This window comes from Cucumis melo, chromosome 5, assembly GCF_025177605.1.
Source record: "Cucumis melo cultivar AY chromosome 5, USDA_Cmelo_AY_1.0, whole genome shotgun sequence".
NCBI lineage: Eukaryota > Viridiplantae > Streptophyta > Magnoliopsida > Cucurbitales > Cucurbitaceae > Cucumis > Cucumis melo.
In genome coordinates this window covers 29,315,176-29,340,300 of record NC_066861.1, presented here as the reverse complement: position 1 = coordinate 29,340,300, position 25,125 = coordinate 29,315,176, and the positions used below count along the sequence as shown (strand labels likewise).

The 25,125-nt window shown below is 29.6% G+C and overlaps 1 protein-coding gene across 4 annotated transcripts; it reads left to right on the top strand.

The window, feature by feature from the left end:
• Positions 1 to 9,603: 9,603 nt before the first annotated feature.
• Positions 9,604 to 18,888, top strand: LOC103497545 (ABC transporter G family member 32). 4 transcript variants are annotated; one of them, XM_008459782.3, is made up of 25 exons: positions 9,604 to 10,148; positions 10,718 to 10,838; positions 10,974 to 11,062; positions 11,153 to 11,237; positions 11,317 to 11,476; positions 11,544 to 11,620; positions 11,731 to 11,784; positions 12,217 to 12,307; positions 12,382 to 12,683; positions 12,765 to 13,046; positions 13,191 to 13,507; positions 13,604 to 13,764; positions 13,845 to 13,948; positions 14,042 to 14,201; positions 14,348 to 14,470; positions 14,574 to 14,665; positions 14,747 to 15,079; positions 15,166 to 15,456; positions 15,892 to 15,975; positions 16,073 to 16,206; positions 16,284 to 16,511; positions 16,672 to 16,843; positions 16,926 to 17,180; positions 17,852 to 18,127; positions 18,421 to 18,888. In XM_008459782.3, the coding sequence occupies exons 1-24, from the start codon at positions 9,874 to 9,876 to the stop codon at positions 18,122 to 18,124; spliced, it is 4,263 nt and encodes a 1,420-aa protein (XP_008458004.2). In that variant the 5' UTR covers positions 9,604 to 9,873; the 3' UTR covers positions 18,125 to 18,127; positions 18,421 to 18,888. The 4 variants fall into 4 exon arrangements, with proteins under 4 accessions (XP_008458004.2, XP_050940807.1, XP_050940808.1 ...); XM_051084850.1 differs by having other exon boundaries at positions 14,574 to 15,079; XM_051084851.1 differs by having other exon boundaries at positions 14,574 to 15,079; positions 17,852 to 18,888.
• The last annotated feature ends 6,237 nt before the right edge of the window (positions 18,889 to 25,125 follow it).

Genomic DNA, 25,125 nt, shown 5'->3' with positions numbered 1-25,125 from the left:
GGATAGGGTTTAAGCTTTTTCTTCTTCGCTCATAGTAATTGTTCAACGAACCTCCATTTAATCCTTTTCACGCTCTAAACAACAGCATTTCTCTTACATTACATACGATGTTCAAAGACGCCAATCAAGATAAAGGCTGTGTCTGTCTCTACGCTCTGTAAGAACGACGATCTCTTTCTTCCATTTTTCTAATTCGTTTTTGTTTATGATTTGTACTGAATCGATTCGAATAATTTGATCAGTTTATAATTCGCTGTGTGTTAGCTGTTTTTGCTGATTCGAATTTAACTTGCGAGTGTTGCTTGGAATGTGTTTGTTGTTGCTGCGATTGAGTTAGTGTGTTCCATCTTCGATCGATTCCATAACTATCTGAAATTTCTATCTTTCGGTGTTTTGTTAGAAAATTTAAAAAAAGAATTGAGAAAGAGGAGAATTAGGCTTTGGAGAGATATTGGATGTAATTTGTTCCGACTTCACTTACCGTTCTTGCTTTTTTCTTCTTTCTTCAATTTCTTTGATTTAATAAAAAAAGAGTTTGTATTATTATTTTCCATATTAGAGATAATAATAAAATATATAGCAATATTTAAAAAACAATTTCACGGACACTTATATAACGTGGATCAATATTTACAATATGATCTTGGTCGAAGTTTATCAAGGACTATATTTGTAGTTTTTAAATAATATTAGTGTACATATTAATACCGTCCAAATCTTTATTCAATTTATTATTATTATTGTATTATCTCTCTGCTAAAAGGTTAGGAAACATCTTTTAAAAAAGAAACACAAGTCAGGAAATGTCAATCTATACTCCTAAACTTTAAGGGTGTGTTTAGGGGAGGAAAAAAATTATGGGGGAAAAGGATTGTGATAATCCTAATGTTATGATAACATGTGTTTGAGAAAAATGTTATTATTGGTAATGTTATGGTAATATGTGTTTGGGGGAAAGAATATGAAAGGTAGTATTATGATAGTAATGTTATAATAATATGTGTTTGGGGGAATGATTATGATTGTAATAATTTAAAAAACAACAATAGAATTTGGATTGGGTTATTGGGTAGGGTAACGTAAGGTTGTAAGAAAGTAAAAGAGAGAGGATAAGATGAGATTACTTAAGGGTTATCTACCCTAATCCCCATTTATCATAATTCTTGAATCAAACACGATTTATAACATCAATTTATAACAATTTATAACATCTACTACATTTTATTTAAAATAACAGTGATTAACTTAAAAGTTTATTAATTAAACTTTAAACATTCCTAAATGCATCAATTTAGATTTTGAGTTAGAATTTTCGTTGTGAATCGTGTTGTTAGACGTTTGAAAAGTGATTTATAAGGTAATTTAATATGTAATGTGTGAATCTCAAAAGAAGAAAGATTATTTATTCTTTTATTTTGACAATGAAAAAAGAAGTGGTTTCACTTTGCTGAGATTGTTTTGTAATCTGATAAAATGTATAAATTAAGTAATTTCTTTTGATTATGAATTTTTTGATATAAATTTTGTCATCTAATTAAGTCTAATTATGTTTTTCTTTTAGTGATTTTCTTTTTTTCTTTTTCATCTAAATGATATGTTGAAGAAAGTCTATTAATTTATCAACGTTTCCCGATGATAGAAATTGATACATGTATATTCTATCAACAATAAAATATGATAGAAGTTTATCATTGATAGAGGTCGATAGTAGTCTATTGATATTTATTAGTTATAGAGATTGATGTAAATAGTTTATCAATGTCTATCCGTATCTATCGGTGTTTTTTTTTACCGTTTATGTAAATAGTTTGACATTTTTTCTATATGTGAAAATTTCTCTCGTTAATATTTCCTCCAGACTTTTAATTAGTAATATACATTGCACCTCAAATTTTAAAAAGTATTATCATCTTTATTTTACACTTTAATGAGTTATTTGCAATTTTGACCACACACTTTTTGTTTAAGAAAACATTAAAGTAAATATTTGCTACGAGTGTGTTTTTTGAATTACTCAACATATATATTAAGTAGGAAATAGATACGAATCCATATAAACACAATTTATTAACCTACGTTAACAAATTTAGAGATATATATATATATATATATATATATATATATATATATATATATATATATATATATATATATATATATATATATATATCTTTTTTTACAATCTCGTGGAGATGAGAGGATCGAATAATTAATCTCAAAATAGTTAAAATTAGTTTTTACAATGAAAACCGATGCAAATTAATAATTTTTTTTGTTTTCTTTAAATACGAGTTAAAGACATCCAATTTTATACTCAAAATCAAATTAGGAATCTACTTGGTTTGATTTAGATTTTTTTTTAATTTTATTTTTTATTTGGAGTGTATATATCTAAACATGGTCAAAAGAATAAGAGAAATCGTAAAAATAGCAAATTTGATCAAATGTAGCAAAATTTTAAATTCTATCAATAATAGACATCGATAGACTTCTATTAGTGACATTGATAAACAGTGATAGAAGTTTATCAATTTCTATCATCGATAGAATCCAAAATTTTCTTATAGATTTTGTCATTTTTTTTTTTAAAAAAAACATCATTCATATTTTCATAGAAGTAACTATTTATGTAATTAAAATTTGTCACATTTAATTTAATTCCTCAATTGTATAGCAATTCTAGTCTACATGTTAATTTCAAATATCATTAGCCTTGTTAAAGAGAGAAAAAAAATCATCAACTACATGAACTTATAATTAGCTATTACCCTAAAAAATCTACAAAATGTTGATTGTGTTCGTTTCTCTAAAGTCACAAAATTTTTAAAAATGATATATAACACAAAGTTTCGAATCTTCAAATCCAATTGTTGTTTTGTATCATTTTGATCTATTAGCTTTTAATATTCATTGAGAATTGTCGTAGATAATACTCAACTTACTGGCATGTTTAAGCTCAAGAGAAACAACAGATGTGACATAGTAAAATGTGTGCATTGCAAAAGGAAAAAGTTAAAGTTTCGTGTTTTTAGAAAACCACACCATAGCTGGTAATATAGCACCAATAGAAAAATATTCGAGATGCATTTAGTTTGGTGCTTTGCAAACTTGAGCATCGTAAACTATCATGACAATCGTCAGAGTTACACCTAACCGCAATCAATTATCGGAGGAAGAGTATTCTTAATTAGCCTCGTTTAACGACCTTAAAGAAAAAAAAAAGTAAGTAAATTCTAATAAATGAGAACTCTAACCTCACACATTAAACTAATTATATACTATGTATTGATTCAGGCATCAAATTGCAAGAATCTTCCACACGTGTTGGATAAAATAGCAAAACCGAATTAGGACAAGTGAGCTAGACTAATGTTAAATCCTCCAAGACGAAGACGTGACGATGACAACGAATGCATGAAATTCCACACACCAACCATATCTATCTTTTTAAGCAACCTGAATTACACATCTAATTCAACTACTATATAAAGTTCTTTCAACCAATTTTTGGTGCTAAATAAAGAAGATGTAGATATTATGAACAAAATTATAGGTAGCCAAATGCTTTTTAATGAAGGTAGATGAAAAGCATTAACAGAATATATATATATATACACACACACACACACATATGAGACATTTCAATTTTTGGTAGATATATATTTCCCAATTACATAATTCAAGGTGGCAAACTTTTGTCAAACTTTAGGTTAAGATTGCAATTAAAAGTTAGTAATTAATTTTGGGCAGGTCAATTATAACCTAACCAATTATAGAGATTGTGTCCTTTTTCAATATATGGAGATTGTTAAAGTGTGTCTCCTTAAAACACAAACCTTTTTCTATTGTTTTTGACCATTCACAAATGCAATCTTCATTTAATGTTTTTCTTTTTCCTTTTTTTTGGTATATTTGTAAACGTTCGAATCAACGTCAACTTACTCACACTTCGATTAATCTCACGAGACAACCTCACCTGACCCTACAATATAACATTTGAGTGTGAAGAAAACTTGTAGAAAATTGATTGTTAGGTCGATGATCACTATGGATTGAACTCATTGACTTCTCAATTATTTTAATATAAGGATTTCTGACTAATTTCTTTGAATTTCTTATGTGTTTGAGATTGTCTTTTAGACATTAGGATTAGTACGAAGTTAGCTTATAGTTAATCGTTCGGATTCCTTAAATTGAAAACATATTTATATTGTATTTAATTTCACAAAAATTATCATAATGCGTTCGACCGAATTTCAATTAAAAAATTTATTTAAAACTAATAATATACTGTGATTTTGAAATTGTTGAAATCATTTTTGTCGATGTTCAAAATCACTCGTAAGTGTGTCACTATTTACTTAAAATTAACTTAATATTTAATTAATGTATTTTGTATATTACAAAATAATTTAAAACATATTTTAAAATGATATAAAAATTTGACTAAAGTGACGTTAACAAGTCAAAAATCACTAAATTTAAAGAACTATTTTTTAAGTATATGACTAAATTTAAACCTTTGCAATTTTGAAAATTAAAATGAGAAAATCTAAATATTGGGTATATTTTATTTAACCCAAAAATTATATGTAAGCTTTTTATTTTTTTTAAAAAAAAATTAAAATTAAAATTTGAACAGATCTCAACCAAGAACCACAACCCTTTAAGTCATAGGTCATCATCATGAACTATGAAGTGCCCAAACAATAATAGATGGGTGCCAACATTTTTGGACCTTTTGTTGTTCTTTATGAAAAGATTGAAAAGTTTTAGGAACACTTTTGAGGGAGCATTCATTCAATTGGGGCATAAAAGACATTTTGCAATATAAAATTAATTTATAGCTTTTATTAGGTCAAATATATATATACATATAATTTTAAACGAAAAAACTATTGAAAATATTTATAAATATACTGAAATATCAAATTATATGTGACTGTAACAATTACTATACGTGTTTATCTGTGTTATTATAGCTGCAAATAAAATATCACGGTTTATCGACTATAATATTTTACTATGTTTGAAAACAAATCATTAAAGTAATACAATTATTATAATTATGATTATTCTAAGAATTAGTATAATTGTTTATTTAAAAAAAAAATAATAATAACTTTGAAGAATTAAACTATCAAACTAGCTAGAACGAGCTAAAATAGTATTTTGAGACATTTTTAAATATAGCAAAATGAACTAAAATATGTATCAAATATAACAAAATTTCAGATTCTTTTACTATTAGAGTCTATCTGTATATATCAACGACATTAATAGGAACTGAAAAAAGTTCATCAATATCTATCAATAATAGTTTCGATTTTTAACAATTTTGTTAAATTTTGTTTTTAGATATGGTTAAAGTGATACCATATTTATTGTGGCACTAATATTCTCACCTACAAACCAAACATAGTTTGGGAAGAAATAATCCAAAAGAGAGAAATGGTAGAAATTTTGTGCATAGAAAATTCAAACACATCCCCATCTCTCAATGCCTCTAACCACTAAATATAAACTTCCTCACCCACTTTACTTTTCCCTTTTTCCTCACAAACCTTCCCATCATATATTAAATATATTGATAGCACCATTTATTTATTTATTTATTCAATCAATGTATATATATATATATATATATATATATAATCTCACTTCATATACTTTGAACAATCAATATTGTATCTATTTTATGTATTCTAAAAATAAAACATTTTATCTATTTTAATAATCAAATTTATATTAATACTATAATTAATACTTATATGTTCAATATTTTGGATGGAATTAATGCACTTTTTGTTCTTATGACGTTGTCAAATATTTAATGATCTCATTGCATTAATCAAAGTCTTGTTGAAAATATTTAAAAAGAATAAATTTTTTATTTATGATAAATGTAAGAGTAACTTTCTCATTTAAAAAGTAAAATTATGTGATATTTGTAACTATTTTTAATAGTTCTTTTATAATTAAACATATTCTGTAAATTAAATCTATATAGTATTTGTTTATATGTTAGCAATGTCAATGATATGATTTCAAACGACATTTAGGGTTTGATATTTGTCAAATCTTGAGAGTATCAACAAAATCATTATGTGACACAACTTCGATACGTTATTGGAATTTGTGAGTTGACAACGAAATTCGTGCACGAGGGCCAAATAAATTTAAATTTAAATTTAGAGTTGAATTTGATAGATTAGATAAAATATTATTTCACGAGATAAATTTAAGAGGAATTTGAAATACTTTAACAACTCAACTATATACTAATTTCAATAATTTCATTATTCCCATCTTTCTTCTTTTGAACATTTATCCAAAAACAAAAACTACATCTTTACAATTACATACTCCAAATACGAACTTCCTAACTTCAACCTAATAAACTCCTCAGAATGCATAATTCAATCCGTTGCTCTAAGAACCTTCGTTAGTACAAAATGAAAACCTAATGATAAGATTGATGATGTGCATAGTCAAAATTTGTAAATTTTAATCTTTTATCAATTTGATTAAAACAAAACCAAAAGAAAGAAGAAAAAAAAGTAGATGTAGCAAAAGGGAGTGAATGCCATGTGGGTTTGATCCTACACATTAAATGATGGACACGAATTATGTTCCCTATTCAATTTTACCTCTTATTCACTATTAGCTGTATGTTGACTCTCATTATATATTTATACTTTATAAAGCTTTCTTTTTTGTCACACTATATTTCATAGAAACCATATCATATATAACATTTATTATGCCAACCATTATTCTAACTTAACGACCATTTATTATTATTATTATTAATCTCAACTAACTCAACAAAAGTTCAAATCTTATCTTTCAACTTTTTGTATGTTAAAAGAAAACGAGAATTATGTTACGAATAGAAAACAAAAAAATCGAAATTATTTATAAAATATAGTAAAAATTTGTTGATAATGAAAATTTACCGGTGTTTTTTTAGGATAAATTTAAAAAGAAAAGGCGAGAATTACAAAATTAGTGGGTGATAAATTACGAGGTTAATCAATGATTCGCTTAACTATGTGAATATATTAACTCTTTTTCTTTGATTAAGATAAAGGATTGAGTATATTCTGACTACGAACCACTTGATCGTATAAGCACATATTGTATATCAATAGAGCAATGTCGATCTCTTTTTTTTTTTTTTTTTGACAAATATTAGGTTAATGTGTAGTTAACAAAATTACTATTTATTGGTGTTGCGGTAAAAGAATTGTTATAAAGTCATTACTTAATATACTGTAACAAATGAGTACATGTCAATTATCGTTGAGCATAACTCATTTTATTTATTGGCGTTATTTGTGTTTGATGATACGAATCTTGTTTATTAATATTTTTTAGTTTATTTGTTTTTAAAAAGTCCTGTAGTTGAATAAAACTTCAAATATGTAAGTTTGCAATCTTTTGAGCAAAAATAATCAACATGTACTAGTAGCTTTAAAAAAATAAAGAAGATCATCAAGTTAAATACGATCTTAACTACGTATTAATTTTCTTCTAAGAAGTTTAGAAACAAAAATTAAGACACGTATCAAATATCGAAGAAATTACTTCAACAAATTCCTCGTTGGTTTTTTAACACAAAGAAAATCACACATTTAAAAAAAATTTCTTTTCTTTAATACAATAACTATGATGCATGAGAATTTAAAGTTTTGACCTTAAGAACAAAACGTATGATCAATCTCAATCTCAAATCAAGACCGACCTAGTTTTATACAACCTTAGGCAAAGTAAAAGGAATATATAAAAGAAATCTCGCATTTTGATTTCTTGAACAAAATGCCATCAAATTACCATCCATATCTCTTATTTTTCTAACACATAATTTGCTCAACTAAATCTTTTATGCGTTCTTAAAACGAGACAACTAATTTCACATTGTTGATTCCCGTTAAAGAAATATTTATCAAACAGTCATCGTAAAACATGTAAATTCAAAATGATTATTAGGAGCTAAGCCACCACATTGTGAACTACGAATCATTTTTTTCTTTTCTAGAATACAAACATAGTCTATCTAAATTTCAACCACATAAAATGAAAGGTCATACTAAAGATGTACACATAGTTCTTGATATCCTCCTATTCAATATAAAATATTATTTAACGAAATTAAAAACAATACCATATAAATGAAAGAATACAAAGAGATTATAATAGACTACATCAATTAATTCTAAGAGTAAGCATGATAGACCGAAATATCAAGTCGATTGACCTAATAGAAGTCGGTCGGTGTTGATTTAGAAAAAAACAATCAAAAATTTCAAAAAATTAAGCTAACCGACCGACCAACTAAAATTGACTTTTATTCTCTAACGACTGAAGTCGATTCGAACATTCGCTTGGATGGATCAACAACTAACTTTAACAATAAGAAAGCACCAAAAAAAAAATAATAGGGTGGTGTTACTATTACAAGGTAGATTGTCAAAAAATTTGGGTCACCCTTGCTTGGTTAAAAGCCAAACCCACTTTTTACTTTTCCAAATTTCTACTTTTTCCATTTTTTACTAAGCAACAAAAAATGGGACATTTACCCGTCCTTTCTACCAAGGGGTACAACCGTAACTTCACGATTTCTCAACCGTTTTAATCAAAATATTTGCCAATTGGCCACCATGTTTCAGTCCCACGCGCGCCATTCTAGTGCTTAATGAAACAACCGCTTTTAAAGGTCCCTAACGTCTTTTCACTATTTAATGAAGTTGTCTCCATATGCCTTAGGTTTTGGAACATTTTGAAAAATAATCCTCAAATGCCTTTCATTTTACATAACTAATTCAATCAAATTGTTTCTCGGTGATCTATTCGGCCGAGATTGATTATCGAGAGTTGAATAAAAAAAAAAAAAAAAAGAAATTGTTAAAAATAAAACATTTGACAAAATATTCACGCTTCGTAAAAAAAATTAATTGTAATTAATTTTGTCTTTCAGTGTTTTGTTCTCCACCTGTTTGATTTTTCTCAAAGTTTTGTCATGTTTACTAAACGTTTACCAAATCTAATGTCAATCTATCTTTTTATAATTATATAAGATTCTAAATGGTTTAGAATTCTCGCATGGATTACGATTGTACGGTGATTTTTAAGTTTTGGAAAAGTTTGATTTCTAGAGAAAATTAAGTAAAGAGTTGGAAAAGATCTTGATTATGATCTGAGAAAGCCCTTGAGAATCATTAATTTGGATATAAAAAAAATGTAAATTTTTTTAATTAAAATATCGATAAAGATAACAAATTTCTAAAATAGTGTTACTTGTAAAATATAATTTTTTTTTAAGGTTCTTGTAATTTCTCCTTAGGTTATATTCCAATTCTAAAATTCTAAAATTAAAAAGAAAATGAAATTAAGTTATATTCCAATTTTGTTTTCCAAATAATTTTCTTACAAACAAGTGGTCCCCAATACCGTTAATATACCCACGGGAGCGAGTAGGATTGCATTTCTATACGCGCGAGAGTGGGGGGGTTCATTCATATCTCTTCTTCTTCTTTTTTTTTTTTTTTTAATCCTTCCCGCGGCCATTAAATGAGCCTACTCATAACTCACTCACACTGCTCTCTCTTCCTCTCTGCTTGCTTTGAGGTTAGAGAGAAAAGAGTTCAACAAACAACGACTTAAAAGAAAGAGAACAAGAAGAAGCCATTAATGCAGAGCTCAACTACCCATTTCTAGGGCAATATTTTTCTTTCACTCACAAACTCACACAGATAATAAACCATTTCTTCCTAGATTCACCAATGTTTCTCTCATTTTTTGGTTGATTCATTTCATTCATTTCCATTCTCTGTTTGGAGCTTATTATAGATCTTCCTCCACACCTCCACCATGTGGAACACCGCGGATAATGTGTTTGTTCGAACCGCCTCGTTTAGAGAAGACGGAGAAGATGAAGAGGCGTTACGTTGGGCAGCGCTTGAGAGGTTACCCACGTATTCGCGTGTTCGTAGAGGTATTTTCAAGAATATTGTTGGAGATATTAAGGAGATTGATGTTAGTGAACTTGAGGTTCAAGAACAAAAGCTTCTTATTGATCGATTGGTCAGTTCGGCTGATGATGATCCCGAGATGTTTTTTCAACGAGTGCGACGCCGTTTTGATGCGTAATTCTTCTAATTTTGTTTCATTTGTGTTTATTTACTGCTCTTGTGTGTGTTCGGAGAAAAAAAATGGAAGGATAATGGTGAGATTCTTTTGGATTATTTCTCTGCTTTGCTTTTTATTAACTAATAAGTGAAATGTGCTGTGATTATTGCTTCATAGAGCTGTTTGAAGTTTGTGATCGTGTCAATTTGAGAGACATTAATCCTACAGTCACTAATAATGCTAGCTAATTCTTGTTCCTGCTGAATTTTGTTTTGTTATTGGCTTGTGAATTTTGAGGTAATTGCTTCTTATTAACTAATGTGTGAAATGTGCTGTGATTATTGGTTAGAATGTCGTTTTGTTGCTTCATGGAGCTGTTTTTCACTAATTACTACCGTTTTGAAGTTTGTGATCGTGTCAATTTGAGAGCCGTTAATCCTATAGTTACTCTTACTAAAATGCTTGCTAATTTCTTTTCCTGCTGGATTTTGCTTTTTGATTGGCTTGTGAATTTGTAACTTTCATGATTAAGGTACTACTGCGATCGTACAATTGGTTTACATTCTTTGAATTTTTTTGGTCGCAGAGTTGATTTAGAGTTCCCAAAGATTGAGGTTAGGTTTCAACAGTTGACTGTAGAATCGTTTGTTCACATTGGAACCAGAGCTCTGCCGACTATTCCCAACTTCATGTGCAATATGATGGAGGTAGGGTAGTATTTACTCTGTATCTATCAAATGATTGGTACGACACTTTTTTTTTTTTTGTTAATCAACTAAGGAAAAGTGTTTTCTTCATTTGTTCTTCTGATGGTTACTAGATGTTTGTATACATTGTGCCAGGCACTTCTTAGGAAACTGAAAATATACAGCAGTCAGAGAAGCAAGTTGACAATTTTAGACAATGTCAGTGGAATTATAAGACCTTCCAGGTAAACTTTCTAGTTCTAACAAAAGTAGAAGATGGATTGTTGATTATGTTTCGATTTTCAAATTTTACACTATCCTGAGCTCTTTTGTAGATTGACTTTGTTATTGGGTCCCCCGAGCTCTGGAAAGACAACTCTTCTTCTAGCCCTTGCTGGTCGCCTTGGAAGTGATTTGCAGGTACTGAATAGTCGAAACTTTGCACTTCACTGCAAAAACGTTGTTGATATTAACTATCTGTTTTTAATTCTTTGGTCAGCAATCAGGGAGAATAACATATAATGGGCATGGGTTCAATGAGTTTGTTCCGCAGAGGACAGCAGCTTATGTTAGTCAACAGGACCGACATATTGCAGAAATAACTGTCAGAGAAACTCTCGATTTTGCAGGCCGCTGTCAAGGCGTGGGGTTCAAATATGGTAAGCTATGAAAAATCTTGCAGTTCGACAGCTAATACTTCTCTTAATACTTATTTGAATTGTGAAGATATGCTCATGGAACTAGCAAGAAGGGAAAAGATTGCAGGGATAAAACCTGATGAAGATCTTGATATATTTATGAAGGTATGTGATACTTCATGTATAATTTTTCTTTAATGTTCTCTTGTTACCATCTGTCTTTTTGAATTGATATGAATTTGATTGATTGTAAATTGCTGCAATTTTCCCTCTAGTCATTGGCTCTAGGGGGTCAAGAGACAAGTCTTGTGGTGGAGTACATTATGAAGGTACATTTAAGTTACTTTTCGCACTTTGATATGTATTGAACTGGTAATAGAAGTTGCAACCTCGGTCCTTTTAGATTTCACGTATATTTATGGATTATTTGTCAACATGTAAGATATGATTATTGAACTTCCATTATCCTCAATCTCAACAAGTTGCTTTACTCTCCGTAATCTTTAGCCTGGTGTAGAAGATGCAATCAACATTTTGGTCGGTCCAGAATTTTTGGTTATGAAGTTTTATTTCTGGAAAAGCTGGTAACTCTGTTTAGTGTTTGACAAGAGATTTTCATTAATTAGTTATATTATAGAACCTTAATAATTCAACCTCAAATTTTGAAAAGCGTACAGGTTTTCTAAGAACTATATCATTATGCGTTCTTTCTATGCAATATTTTGACGTCATCCACACCTGAAGTATTGATATCTGCGAAGATTTTAGGGTTGGACGTGTGTGCTGACACATTGGTAGGAGATGAAATGCTCAAAGGGATTTCTGGAGGACAAAAAAAGCGTCTTACAACCGGTTTGTTACTATCCATCTCTTCTACACTAATGAATATAATAATGAGTTTTGATGATTACAACACATTACATCAGGCGAATTGCTAATTGGCCCTGCAAGAGTTCTATTCATGGACGAGATATCAACGGGGCTTGATAGTTCAACTACCTATCAAATTATCAAATATCTTAGGCATTCTACCTGTGCACTTGACTCCACCACTGTAGTTTCTCTGCTGCAGCCTGCTCCTGAGACGTATGAGTTATTTGATGATGTTATACTTCTCTGTGAAGGCCAAATTATATATCAGGGACCGAGAGACTCTGTTCTTAATTTCTTCACAGCTATGGGATTTACCTGTCCCGAGAGAAAGAATGTTGCTGACTTCTTGCAAGAAGTAAGCAAGCAGTGTAAAGATTGAACTGAAAATTCCCACTACTTTTTTGCTAATATGTTTGCTTACAAATAATGGCTATAGGTTATATCGAAGAAGGATCAGGAGCAGTATTGGTCAGTTCCTGATCGTCCTTACCAATTTATCCCTGCAGCAAAGTTTGCCAAAGCTTTTCGTTTGTATCATGTTGGAAAGAACTTGTCTGAAGAATTGGAAGTTCCTTTTGACAGACGTTATAACCATCCAGCTTCCTTGTCATCTTCTCAATATGGAGTAAAAAGGCGTGAACTTCTTAAGACCAGCTTTTCATTGCTAAGGCTGTTAATGAAACGAAACTCATTTATCTACGTTTTTAAATTTGTTCAGGTAAAGAAAGCAGTTGTTCTTTATCAATTTTTGGTTTGCTTTGAATGTTTTGGGTCTTCTTAGTAGACAATAAATCCACTTGTTAATGCAGCGTCCGTGATAGAAACAACTTATAATGTTCTCCACATTGTTTCTATTATGCAGTTACTGCTGGTTGCAATGATTACAATGAGTGTCTTTTTCCGGACAACAATGAAGCATGACACAATTGATGACGGAGGACTATATCTTGGGGCACTCTACTTTTCTACTGTTATCATCCTTTTTAATGGATTTACAGAGGTGTCCATGCTGGTGGCCAAACTTCCTGTAATTTACAAGCACAGGGATTTGCACTTTTATCCAAGCTGGATTTATACTCTTCCTTCTTGGATTTTAAGTATTCCAATTTCACTTTTGGAATCTGGTATCTGGGTTGTAGTCACGTATTATGTGATTGGATATGATCCTGCTATCACTAGGTAAGTGGTAAAGGTTATGTATTCCTTTTGAACTTGGTGAGATAAGGATAACTATGTTGACATTGATGGACTTGATTATGGTTTCTAAATATGCAGATTCCTGCGGCAACTTTTGTTATTATTTTCTCTGCATCAGATGTCTATAGCACTCTTTCGCCTCATGGGATCATTGGGACGTAACATGATTGTTGCCAATACCTTTGGATCCTTTACTATGTTGGTTGTTATGGCTCTTGGAGGATATATCATTTCAAGAGGTTGATATTGCATGTTTTCTATGTCAACGTATTAACGCATGAAGTGTGCAAGTCTCACATCTTTTCCTTCATCGTAACAGATCGTATACCAAAATGGTGGATATGGGGTTTTTGGTGGTCCCCATTGATGTACGCCCAAAATGCTGCGTCTGTTAATGAGTTTCTTGGGCATTCTTGGGACAAGGTAATATTCTTGCTTCTACGACTATTAAATATTCCAGGTGCATCTGTTTTTAACGATGTTATGAACTATTTTCTTTCTTTCTTCACTGTATAGAGCGTTGGGAAGAATACAAGCATGTCACTAGGAGAATCTTTACTGAAAGCACGCAGCCTTTTTACAGAAAGCTATTGGTATTGGATTGGTGTTGGTGCGTTGCTTGGATATACAGTGATTTTCAATACGCTATTCACATTCTTCCTGGCATACCTTAAACGTAAGCAATCAGCTATAAATTGATTATATTATTTTACTTATGCTACTATATTAGCATCGGAAGACTCGCAGGATGATTTTTGAAAAATGTAAATTGGTTTTAAAATTATTTTTTCACTGATTTGTTGCTTTCCCTTTTCTTCACAGCTTTGGGCAAAAGCCAAGCTGTAGTCTCCAAGGAAGAACTGCAAGAGAGAGAGAAAAGAAGGAAAGGAGAAACTACTGTAATTGAGTTGAGACATTATTTGCAGTATTCTGGGTCATTGAATGGTAAGAATCTGATTTAGCTGTTTGAAAAACTTAGTATAGTTTTTCTTAGCCAGCTGCCTTGTCAAACTACTTTTATAATTTCACTCTCTCAACTATTTGGCAGGAAAGTACTTTAAACAGAGAGGGATGGTACTTCCCTTCCAACAACTTTCGATGTCTTTCAGCAATATTAATTACTATGTTGACGTTCCCATGGTGAGCTTCAAATCTAGTTCTTTACTCATTATTCGGCAACTACCTTGGTTGTTTATCATCTTATTTAAAGTATTACTTCAGGAGCTAAAGCAACAAGGGGTAACAGAAGAAAGATTACAATTGTTGGTTAATGTCAGTGGATCATTCAGACCAGGTGTGCTTACAGCTCTACTAGGAGTCAGTGGAGCTGGGAAAACCACACTCATGGACGTATTGGCTGGTAGAAAAACTGGAGGGGTCATTGAAGGAAACATACATATATCCGGCTATCCCAAAAGGCAGGACACATTTGCTAGAGTTTCTGGTTACTGTGAACAGACAGATATTCACTCCCCATGTTTGACTATTATGGAATCACTTCTCTTCTCCGCTTGGCTGCGATTACCTTCGGATGTTGACTTGGAGACACAAAGGGTAAAACTTGATTGATGATTTTTTTAAAAACTAGTATGGTGTGTGATTAACATAAACTGATACTTGATAGTTCTAATTTGTGTCAGGCTTTTGTTGATGAGGTGATGGAGCTTGTTGAGCTTACCCCACTCAGTGGAGCTTTAGTTGGTCTACCGGGTGTTGATGGTTTATCAACAGAACAAAGGAAAAGATTAACAATTGCTGTTGAACTGGTAGCAAACCCATCCATAGTGTTCATGGATGAGCCTACATCAGGGCTGGATGCAAGGTCGGCTGCCATTGTCATGCGGACAGTAAGAAATATTGTCAATACAGGGCGTACAATAGTCTGCACAATCCATCAGCCCAGCATAGATATTTTTGAATCTTTTGACGAGGTAATTTCCATTTTTCTCCAGAACTTGCTTGACTCTTGAGTTATCAAGTGCCAGAAATTGTGTTCTCTTTATCACTCAGATAAATTTTAATTGCACGTGCATCTTCCTGTCTCTCTTCTCCGCTATTATCATATCTTATGTACTTTACACTACCTACAAACAATAATAAGGTCTACAATATGCACAATTACTCCGTTCATATATCTTCTATTTTGTTGCAACTTGAAAAGAACGGTTTTCTTTCTTCTTCTCACTTATCTTTGTATTGCTTAATTATATGTAGAAGGGTAAGGGAATTAAGCCATCATGTATCGGAATTTCTTATGCTTCTTCAAGCTCAATGCTTAGAAAGTCAATCCAAACATCCTTAGAAACTTCATTTCCCTCCATCAATTCTTTGTAACAAAGTTACTTTTAATGATGACATTCTTGCAGCTTTTATTAATGAAGCGTGGAGGAGAACTCATCTATGCTGGTCCATTAGGACCCAAGTCTCGGGAACTAATTAAGTATTTTGAGGTAAAATTATTTATAGACGCATCATTTTTAGTGACACCAATTGTTAAATATTTGTATATGCACAAATTCTCAGACGTCCCAGTATTATGTTATGTAGGCAGTTGAAGGAGTTCCAAAGATCAAAGCGGGCTATAATCCTGCCGCATGGATGCTTGAGGTTACTTCTGCAGTTGAAGAAAGTCGTCTTGGAGTGGATTTTGCTGAAGTTTACAGGAGATCAACGCTATTCCAGTATGGATTTGTTCATTCTTTTATTTTCATGCAAATACCTTCTGTTTACTAACTAGGTTCACTTCTTTTTGTTTCAGACGCAATCTAGACTTGGTTGAAACCTTGAGCAGGCCAATTAGTAATTCAAAAGAACTGAGCTTCCCAACAAAGTATTCTCAGACATCTCTCAATCAGTTTTTAGCATGCCTGTGGAAACAGAATTTGTCTTACTGGCGGAACCCACAGTATACTGCTGTGAAATTCTTTTACACTGTTATTATCTCATTGATGCTTGGAACAATATGTTGGAAATTTGGTGCCAAAAGGTTTCTACTATAACTTTTACCTGTTTATTACTTGTATGCCTTCTACATTCCACATTTTTCTCGCCTTTATTTTCATGCTATCTTTCAACGAAATAGTCATTATGTTATGATTACTTAAAAACTACATGGTTATCATCATTACTGTTTTCTCCCTTCACAGAGAAACCCAACAAGACTTATTTAATGCTATGGGATCCCTCTATGCTGCTGTTCTTTTCATTGGAATCACCAATGCTACTGCCGTTCAACCAGTTGTTTCAATTGAGCGATTTGTCTCATATCGAGAAAGAGCTGCTGGATTATATTCTGCTTTACCATTTGCATTTGCTCAGGTACTCCTCTTGATGTTTTATGTGTATCTATAGTGTAATTGACTTCCAGAAAGTAGCCTAATGCATTACTTTTCATGGATAGGTTGCTATCGAGTTCCCGTACGTGTTCGCACAGACAGTTATTTATTGCTCCATTTTCTACTCCATGGCTGCATTTGACTGGACAATTTTGAAGTTTATTTGGTATATTTTCTTTATGTATTTTACCTTGCTATACTTCACTTTCTACGGAATGATGACAACAGCTATCACACCAAATCATAACGTGGGTGCCATTATTGCGGCTCCCTTCTACATGCTTTGGAACCTCTTCAGTGGCTTCATGATTCCTCACAAGGTAACACTTAACGTCTCTTACATAATTATAGTTGTTATCATCACAATTTTGCTTCATAATTCTATATCTCGTAGAAATAAGCTAGTAGTGATGGAAACTAGATCATTCTAGAGATTCAACACTCTACTATTACAACTTTTCTAATCTTCGCTCACGTCTTATTTCCATAGTTCTTCCCTCGAAAAAAAAAAGCAATATTTGGGTACATTTTGATTTTCTTATACATCCCTCTCTCTCATCATATACAAAAAAATAAAATAAAATAAAATATTTTAAAAGAGAAGTCAAGTGAATTTCCTTCATGACAAATAATGATTGGATAATTTAATATGATACACAAAGATAGATGCATCTCGAAATGCACTTAAGTATTTTTTAAAAGAAAAAGAAAAATACAAGTCTCTTTTTTAAATTTTATCCCGAAGTTCATGTTGAAGTAGAGATATAATAAAAACCCTAATTCATTAGGTATTAAACTTTTGGGTTAATTGATGATTTAATCATTCTCTCTTAGCCTCTCCTCGCATAAATTTGATTGTGAACTAGTGGAGGCCCCTACCAAACATCATTAATTATCTGACTGAAGTGAAATGACAAAAGAAGCATGTTTTTGGTTCTGCATTATATTCAATTTTGAGCTGACCAAAAGTTGTTTGGTCTACTTATTTCAGAGAATCCCAATATGGTGGAGATGGTATTACTGGGCTAATCCTGTGGCTTGGAGTTTATATGGACTCCAAGTATCACAATATGGCGATGACAATAAGCTGGTAAAGCTATCAGATGGAATTAACTCGGTAGCGATACATGACGTTCTCAAGCACGTTTTTGGCTTTAGACATGATTTCCTAGGTGTAGCTGCCATCATGGTGTTCGGTTTCTGCTTGTTCTTTGCCACGATCTTTGCTTTCGCAATAAAATCCTTCAACTTCCAAAGGAGATGAGAGGTTTGATTTTGGTTAAACAAATTCTTAAAAATTTATAAACAATGTCAAAGGTTTAATAGATTCTGTATAGTAATAACAGTATGTAACTTTCAGATCACTCATTGTATACTTCTAGCTGGAATTTGTCTATAGAAAGTAATAATAGGTTCTATTTTCATTAAACAAAATATATATATGTTGATGAGTCTTATTTGAAAGTAATGAATTTTGTATCAGTGACTTACTCTCCTTCCATCTACTTATAACGTCAATTGTTAGTTCTTCCTTCTTCCATGTCTTCATTGTTTTTGCAGCCTACAAAGATAATTTAAAGCAACTCAAAAAAATTCCAATGTCAAGCAGCTGAGAAGAGAGATGGAGAAAGATTGTACCATTTTAATGTGGCTCTTCCTTCTTCCTTCCTTCTCTTCATCAATGGCTGCCAACAGGTTTTGCCCTCGTTCTTAATTATATAGTGTTATCGCTTCTTCGTATGGTTCCTCGTCAAGTAGTTTCTATTTCACAATTCATTATTTTCATAAAGAAGCTGCAAAAACAAAAAGAAAAGAGCAAAAAAGAAAAAAAAATGTTGAAAACAAGTGGTTTTTCTAAAGATAATTGCATCCGAAATTTATAAAGAATTGCAAATATAAAAAAATCTATTATTGATACACTCTTACTAGTGATATGGTTAATCACTAATAGACTTCGATAATTGAATCTAAATTTTATTATATTTATAATTTTTTTTAATTATATTAGAATTTACAAAATATTTTGAATGATCGATCTCTTTTTTATTCTATTATCTACTCAATGTTCCTCTTGGTTCAAATTAAGATAATCTTGATTATCATCATCGATGATTATGTTTGGTTATACTAAAACTTAGAGTCTAAAACTATACATTAACTAATTTTATTTATTCAACTTTAACTCTTATATTAAGCAAATCTAAATATAACTCGGTCAATAAGCCAAAAAAGAAAAGAAAAGAAAAGTTCAATTTTCAAATCTTGCAATTGTTTTAATTGAAAATAAAAATTGTATACTTTAATGTCTCTCGAACTCTTTATCCTTTAATATATTTTTCTTAGAAAAGAAGTTACACCAACCATAGAATATAAAAATGTTGGATATTGATTTATATATATATATATATATATATATTATTCTTTATAGCTAATTTTGCCAAAACATAAATAGGTCATTGTTTTTCTTTTTTTTTTTTCTTTTTTTTTTTTTTGGTGAGAAATGATGTTTATGTGTGAAGATAATTTCTTTTGGTAGTCCTTTGGATTATTCATTTATGTGTTTGCAAAACGCCTCCTATATTTCTTAGCAAATAATTACTACTTTTTGTCTATGCTATTTAATTCTATTCTAATAATATATATCCCTTTCCTTACTTAATTCTATTGTCTTTTCTATATAATTGGAAAAAAAAAAAACCTTCAAAATTGTTGAAAATAAAAAGTTGCTCCATTTTAAAATTTGACTCTCAAACACATATATCTTTATTTCATTGTTTGAATATGTCATATTTTATATACTTAATTTTACGGAATTGTAAAAATTTAATTTGCATCATTTGTATTTTCATCAACATATATAATGCTGGTGTACAAAACTTTGAAAATTAAAATTTAACAACATTTAAATCCAACACATGAACAACAGTTGGTTGAGAATGTATAGCTAGAATTTAAGTTTTAAGGTGATCGGTGAGGTAATTTTTTATCCTTTTTTTATATGACTTACATATATATAATAAACACAACTTAAAAAAGTTGAAGATTTGAAAGATATAACGTTAATTATGTCACTATATCACAACATAAAACTTCAAATATTCAAAGTTTTGATAAATAATCTATATATCATTTTCGTGGCCAATAAATTAATGCTTTTTTCATTTAAATCCAGGAAGTGAAATAAATTTGTAGGGAGAGAGTAGTAGAGTTGTTGTTATATTGTCTGCCTTTAATTACAAAGGAAAAGCAAATAATTAACTAAAACCTTCAAACTGGGATTTGTGATGATGTGAAAGCTGTGGACCCTTGGTTTGCCTATGTGTTCGATTGAAAAGAAAAACCTTTTTCAATGTGACTAACTAAAAGATATCGAACCAATTGAGGTATATGTTTGAATGGATAATTTTTTAATCTTTCATTTTCGGTTCTTCTTGTCAAATTATATTTTCTGACAATAATCAAATTAGGTTCCATTCAATGTCTGAATATAATGTTTATTATCAGCGACATATAACGAGTAAGAGTATCACACCATGGTGTAGCAAAATACAAACCCTTTGATATCAGAGATAGCAGTGGAAGAAAGAAAATAAGGAAAAAATAGATTGAGAGATAAATTAGATGGAAATACATCTCATCAATCTATTAGATTAATATTATGTATTCTGACTTTGTTAATAATTAAATACCATCCATATTAAAAAAATAAAAGCAAAGAAATTGATATGAAACATTCTTGAACGTCGTCATGATGGATTACAAAGATGTGATTAATTATAATATTACGTTATTCTTATTACGCTCTATTGAGTGTTTAAGTTGGGCATGAAGTATTTGATATGATTATCTTCAAAATTTAAGCCTTTAAATTTTGTCAAACAATGTTGAATTTCAAATTCGATCCTTTTTATCTTCCCTTGATATGTGTTAGAAAAAATCAATTGGATCATTTCAAAAAAATTGCTTGAAAAATTAATGTATTAATAAATTATGAGATAGTTGCAATGTTGTTTTATTAACATATTTAGATAGAGATGAACACAGTTGCTTATTTTTTTTATGACAATTTAGTTTTATAATAAAAACCATCTTTTTTTTTTTATTTGTGGATAAAAATGAGAATTTGAAAGATTAAGAAAGAAAATCCCTAAAATTAATTACTATTATATATAACTAATAATTTTCGGTATGTATCTCCACAATAATAAGGTTTTAATTTTTTCTTTGCACATTTACATTTATGGTAATGATCATTTAATTTGACTTTTATATATATATATATATATATATATATCAACTAGACATATTTTGTTGTATGCTAAGACAATCATATATGGCCAAAATGCAATCCTTTTCATCATGTGTGCAAGTAGTAGATAATAATTTTAAGTGTCTTTTCCAAAGATTATTTCCTATTTAATAAACTAACGATCAACTTTTTCTAGAACAAATTCTTGATCTAAATTCACATTAAATAAATATAAGATGTTAATATAATAATTGATATAGTATTAAAATAAATGAGGTTTAACATAATCTTTTATTATCTTTCATATCATCTATATATTTATCGATTTATTTTAATATTTTGTTTAGAGATGACACATTATAGTGGTGCTTGCCACAAATACTTTTATGCTTAAGTTAAGAAGTTTATGTGCACGGATATAAATAGAGAAAGTTGATCAGTATTATAAATAACTTCAAAAGGATAACTCTTCATCTCACCTAACTAAAGCAGGTGCCCTATTTCAATATATAGACATAGTCAGTCTCTACTTTTATCAAGCATGAGCACCTTCCCCTAAGACCAATTTTTGTTGGGAATACACAAAGTCATGTCTCAATATATTAATTTATTTTGCTAAGCCCTAGTTTCGACTAGGATCAAACATGTTGATTTGGGGTATTATCCGAACTAACCCTCTTACTCCAACATGGGTTTAGGTTACTATTTATTTACTCAAAACCTTGTTTTATATTTTATTTTTATAACTTCTATCGTCTCTATTTTATGACCATTTGATCCTCAATCATTCATAACTACTACGACCGTTATTATCATACATATAAATTACTCAAACAACAATACACATACATATCTCACTAGTCACTTTCTCCGAATTAACTATAATCAAATATATATATATACTTCTCCAAAATTCTATCTCTTTTTTTTTTCTTCTTTCTTCTTTTTTTTTAAACACAAATTAATAATATGAAATAATTAATCTATAGGCAAAATTAGGGTCTTATCTTGTCCCAATATGGTTAGTTATAGACAACAACAATAATCAATCCGACCTGTCACATTAATAGAATTAATCAAGCTTATGTGGGTCCCATTTTGTGTAATAATAATAAAAAAAGTTGTCCATTTCTTTTTTAATTTAAAAATTGTAAAAGGTAATAATAACTAGTAATATTATTAAAAAAAAAAAATAGCAAAACAGTATCATTTCTTCCATAGGGCTAAATCATGGCCAGATGGGCAAACCCTTGATTTATTATCATTTTATGGAATGGGTTCCAATATTCTGTCTGCCCTCCAAATTCCTCACAATATATATATATATATAAAGATCTTTGAAGAAAAATTAGATGTGGAGTAAGAGAATCCGAACCAACGTTAAATTTACGTAAGTTGAGTTATCACGAGTAAGTTGCATATATATATATATATAGGATCCGTTCAAACTTTATCGTAATTAATTTTTTAATACCAAATAATCTTTGCTGATTTGTAATTATACATTACGTTTGATTTAGTTCTTTTTTCTTTTTCTATAATAAAAAATAATTACGAGAAGTTTTTTTTATTATAAATAAGTTACCATATATTTTATATTATATTTTTATATACTATAGTATTAAATTTATCTTCACACATTATTACATAAAAACATTGTAATCTAGAAACAAATATATGTTTAAATCTTTGTACTTTTTATAGATGATATAACAATATTTATTTTTAGTAAAATTTGATAAGTATTATTAAGTATGCAATAATGTAAAATATTATTGATTATATATATTCATATTATATTTTGTGTTGGGGAAAGAAATGAAATTTAATACCATGACATAAACCATAGAAATAAAAAAGGAATTAGAATAAACAAAAAGATCAAGTAGAGAGAGAGAGAGAGAGAGAGAGGAATAAGATCAAAGGAGAATCTCACCCAAACAATAAATAGAAATAAAAATGAGAATACAAACAAATACAAAGGTGGCTGTGAGAAAGGAGAAGTTGAATATTAGAGTAATTGGTAGTCCATTTGTTGGCATTTGCAAACATTGTAATAAGACAGAAATATATGCTTCATATTAATTCTTCCATTTGGGAACATTTACTTCCATCATACTATATACTATAATATATAATCTTATCTATATATATATATTATATTATATGATTTAATATTTTACTTTCTATGTATTGGTATACAGGTAACATACACCATTACCAATCTAAACTTCACATGTTACATTTTGATACTAATGATAACATAACAAACAAAAAGTTCATTTTCTTTAGTAAATAAATAAATATAAAAATAAGTTATATTATATTATATATATATATGTGTGTGTGTGTGAGAGTACTTTTGTATTTAATTGAAATTTTAAGTGTTTAGTTTTCACTTACACTTAAAAAACCAATGTATTTGTTAGGATAAACAATTATGTTTCGAACAATTTAAAATCACTTTTATCATTTTAAAATTATTTAAAAAATATTATTCATCGTTCAAAATCAAAATAGTATGAAATTTGTATTTAAATTTAAACATTCAATTTATTTTAGATAGTTAAAAGTGTATTTTGAAGTGATTTTAAATATGACAAGGTTGATTTTAAATCACTCACAAACCTATACTAAATAAATAATAATTAAGGATTGTTTTTCATTAACTATTAAATTTAAATTTACACTTCTTAATAATTTTAAATTAATAATAAAAACTTAAAAAGTGAGTATATAATAAATAATGAAGGTTACAAATATATATAAACCTTGAAATCTTTGGACCAAATTGAAACAATGCTCAAATTTAATGAAGGATAAATTTGAAGTATTTTGAAACCCAAGAACCATATAAAAATTAAACATCCAAAACTCGAAACTAAAAGGGTAACATTTTAAAACTCACTAGACATTTGCCCCCCAACTTACTATTATAGAAAATCATATATATAATATAAATCTTAATCCAACAAATTTACATTGTTTCCTTAAGACAAATTTACTCACCACAATGCTTGAGTTTTGAGAGTAATTGTTTTCTAGGATAGAACAAATCACATTTCTTCTACGAGTATCACCTTATTTAGAAGATCAACGAATGAAATTTTAAGAATCTATCGAACGTCAAGATTTTGGAAATGAAGAAAAAAATTCTTTTAAAGAAGACTAGGATTATGGAAAAGATAGAAGATGACCTTATTTATAGACTTATTATTCATGGTTATTCGAAAAGACACGTCTTTTTTCTATAATTTAGTTATTAGTATTTTTATGAAGTGATGCATCCACTAATGATGCGTCGTCTATTTACGAAAGAAGAAACACAAATAATAACCATTTATTCTAACGATTATAACTTAAAAAAAAAAACTACCATTATAATCGCCATGAATTATAGTGACTAATTGAAAATGGAATTGTGTGTATATTATTATTATTATTATTATTATTATTATTATTATTATTATTATTATTATTATTATTATTATTAGTGTTGAAAGTGACGTAGAACATATGGCTAATTGGCCGGCGAAGTGAAATATTTTGAACATAATGAATTTGGGTCAAAAGTCAAAGGTGGGGGTTAATTTTGCGTTTACTAATAAAGAATGTGAGAATCCAAGGGTTGCTGTAAATTGGATAATTAGACCAAGTTAATAATTTGTAAAAACGGGTGTTAGTGATCAAATTTATGGAATTAAACATATGATGGAGCAATCAGGACCGTCAGATCTGCCTTGGCCCACACTGCCTTAACGTGTATGATATGCAAACCCTTACACAAATAATAATAATAATAAAAAAAAAATGACGGCCGTTATTTTTACTCCGTTTTCACCTCTTCTTTTTAAATCCTAATCTCCACCACCAGCGCGTGTCTTGCACTTCCTTTCTTTTCTTTTCTTATTTTCTTTTAAAGAGATATTTGATGATTAATATTTGGATTTTGCTCTCATTTTGATATTTATAATTTTGAAAGCCTCAATTTTCTAAAAATTTTGTCATATTTTTTT

Bases quoted from the DNA above. Each gene is read 5' to 3' on its own strand.
- LOC103497545 (XM_051084850.1), top strand. From the start codon at position 9,874: ATGTGGAACACCGCGGATAATGTGTTTGTTCGAACCGCCTCGTTTAGA. The intron at 11,477-11,543 runs GTAAGCTATGAA...TGAATTGTGAAG, and splicing joins AGGCGTGGGGTTCAAATATG to ATATGCTCATGGAACTAGCA. The intron at 14,471-14,573 runs GTAAGAATCTGA...ACTATTTGGCAG, and splicing joins GTATTCTGGGTCATTGAATG to GAAAGTACTTTAAACAGAGA.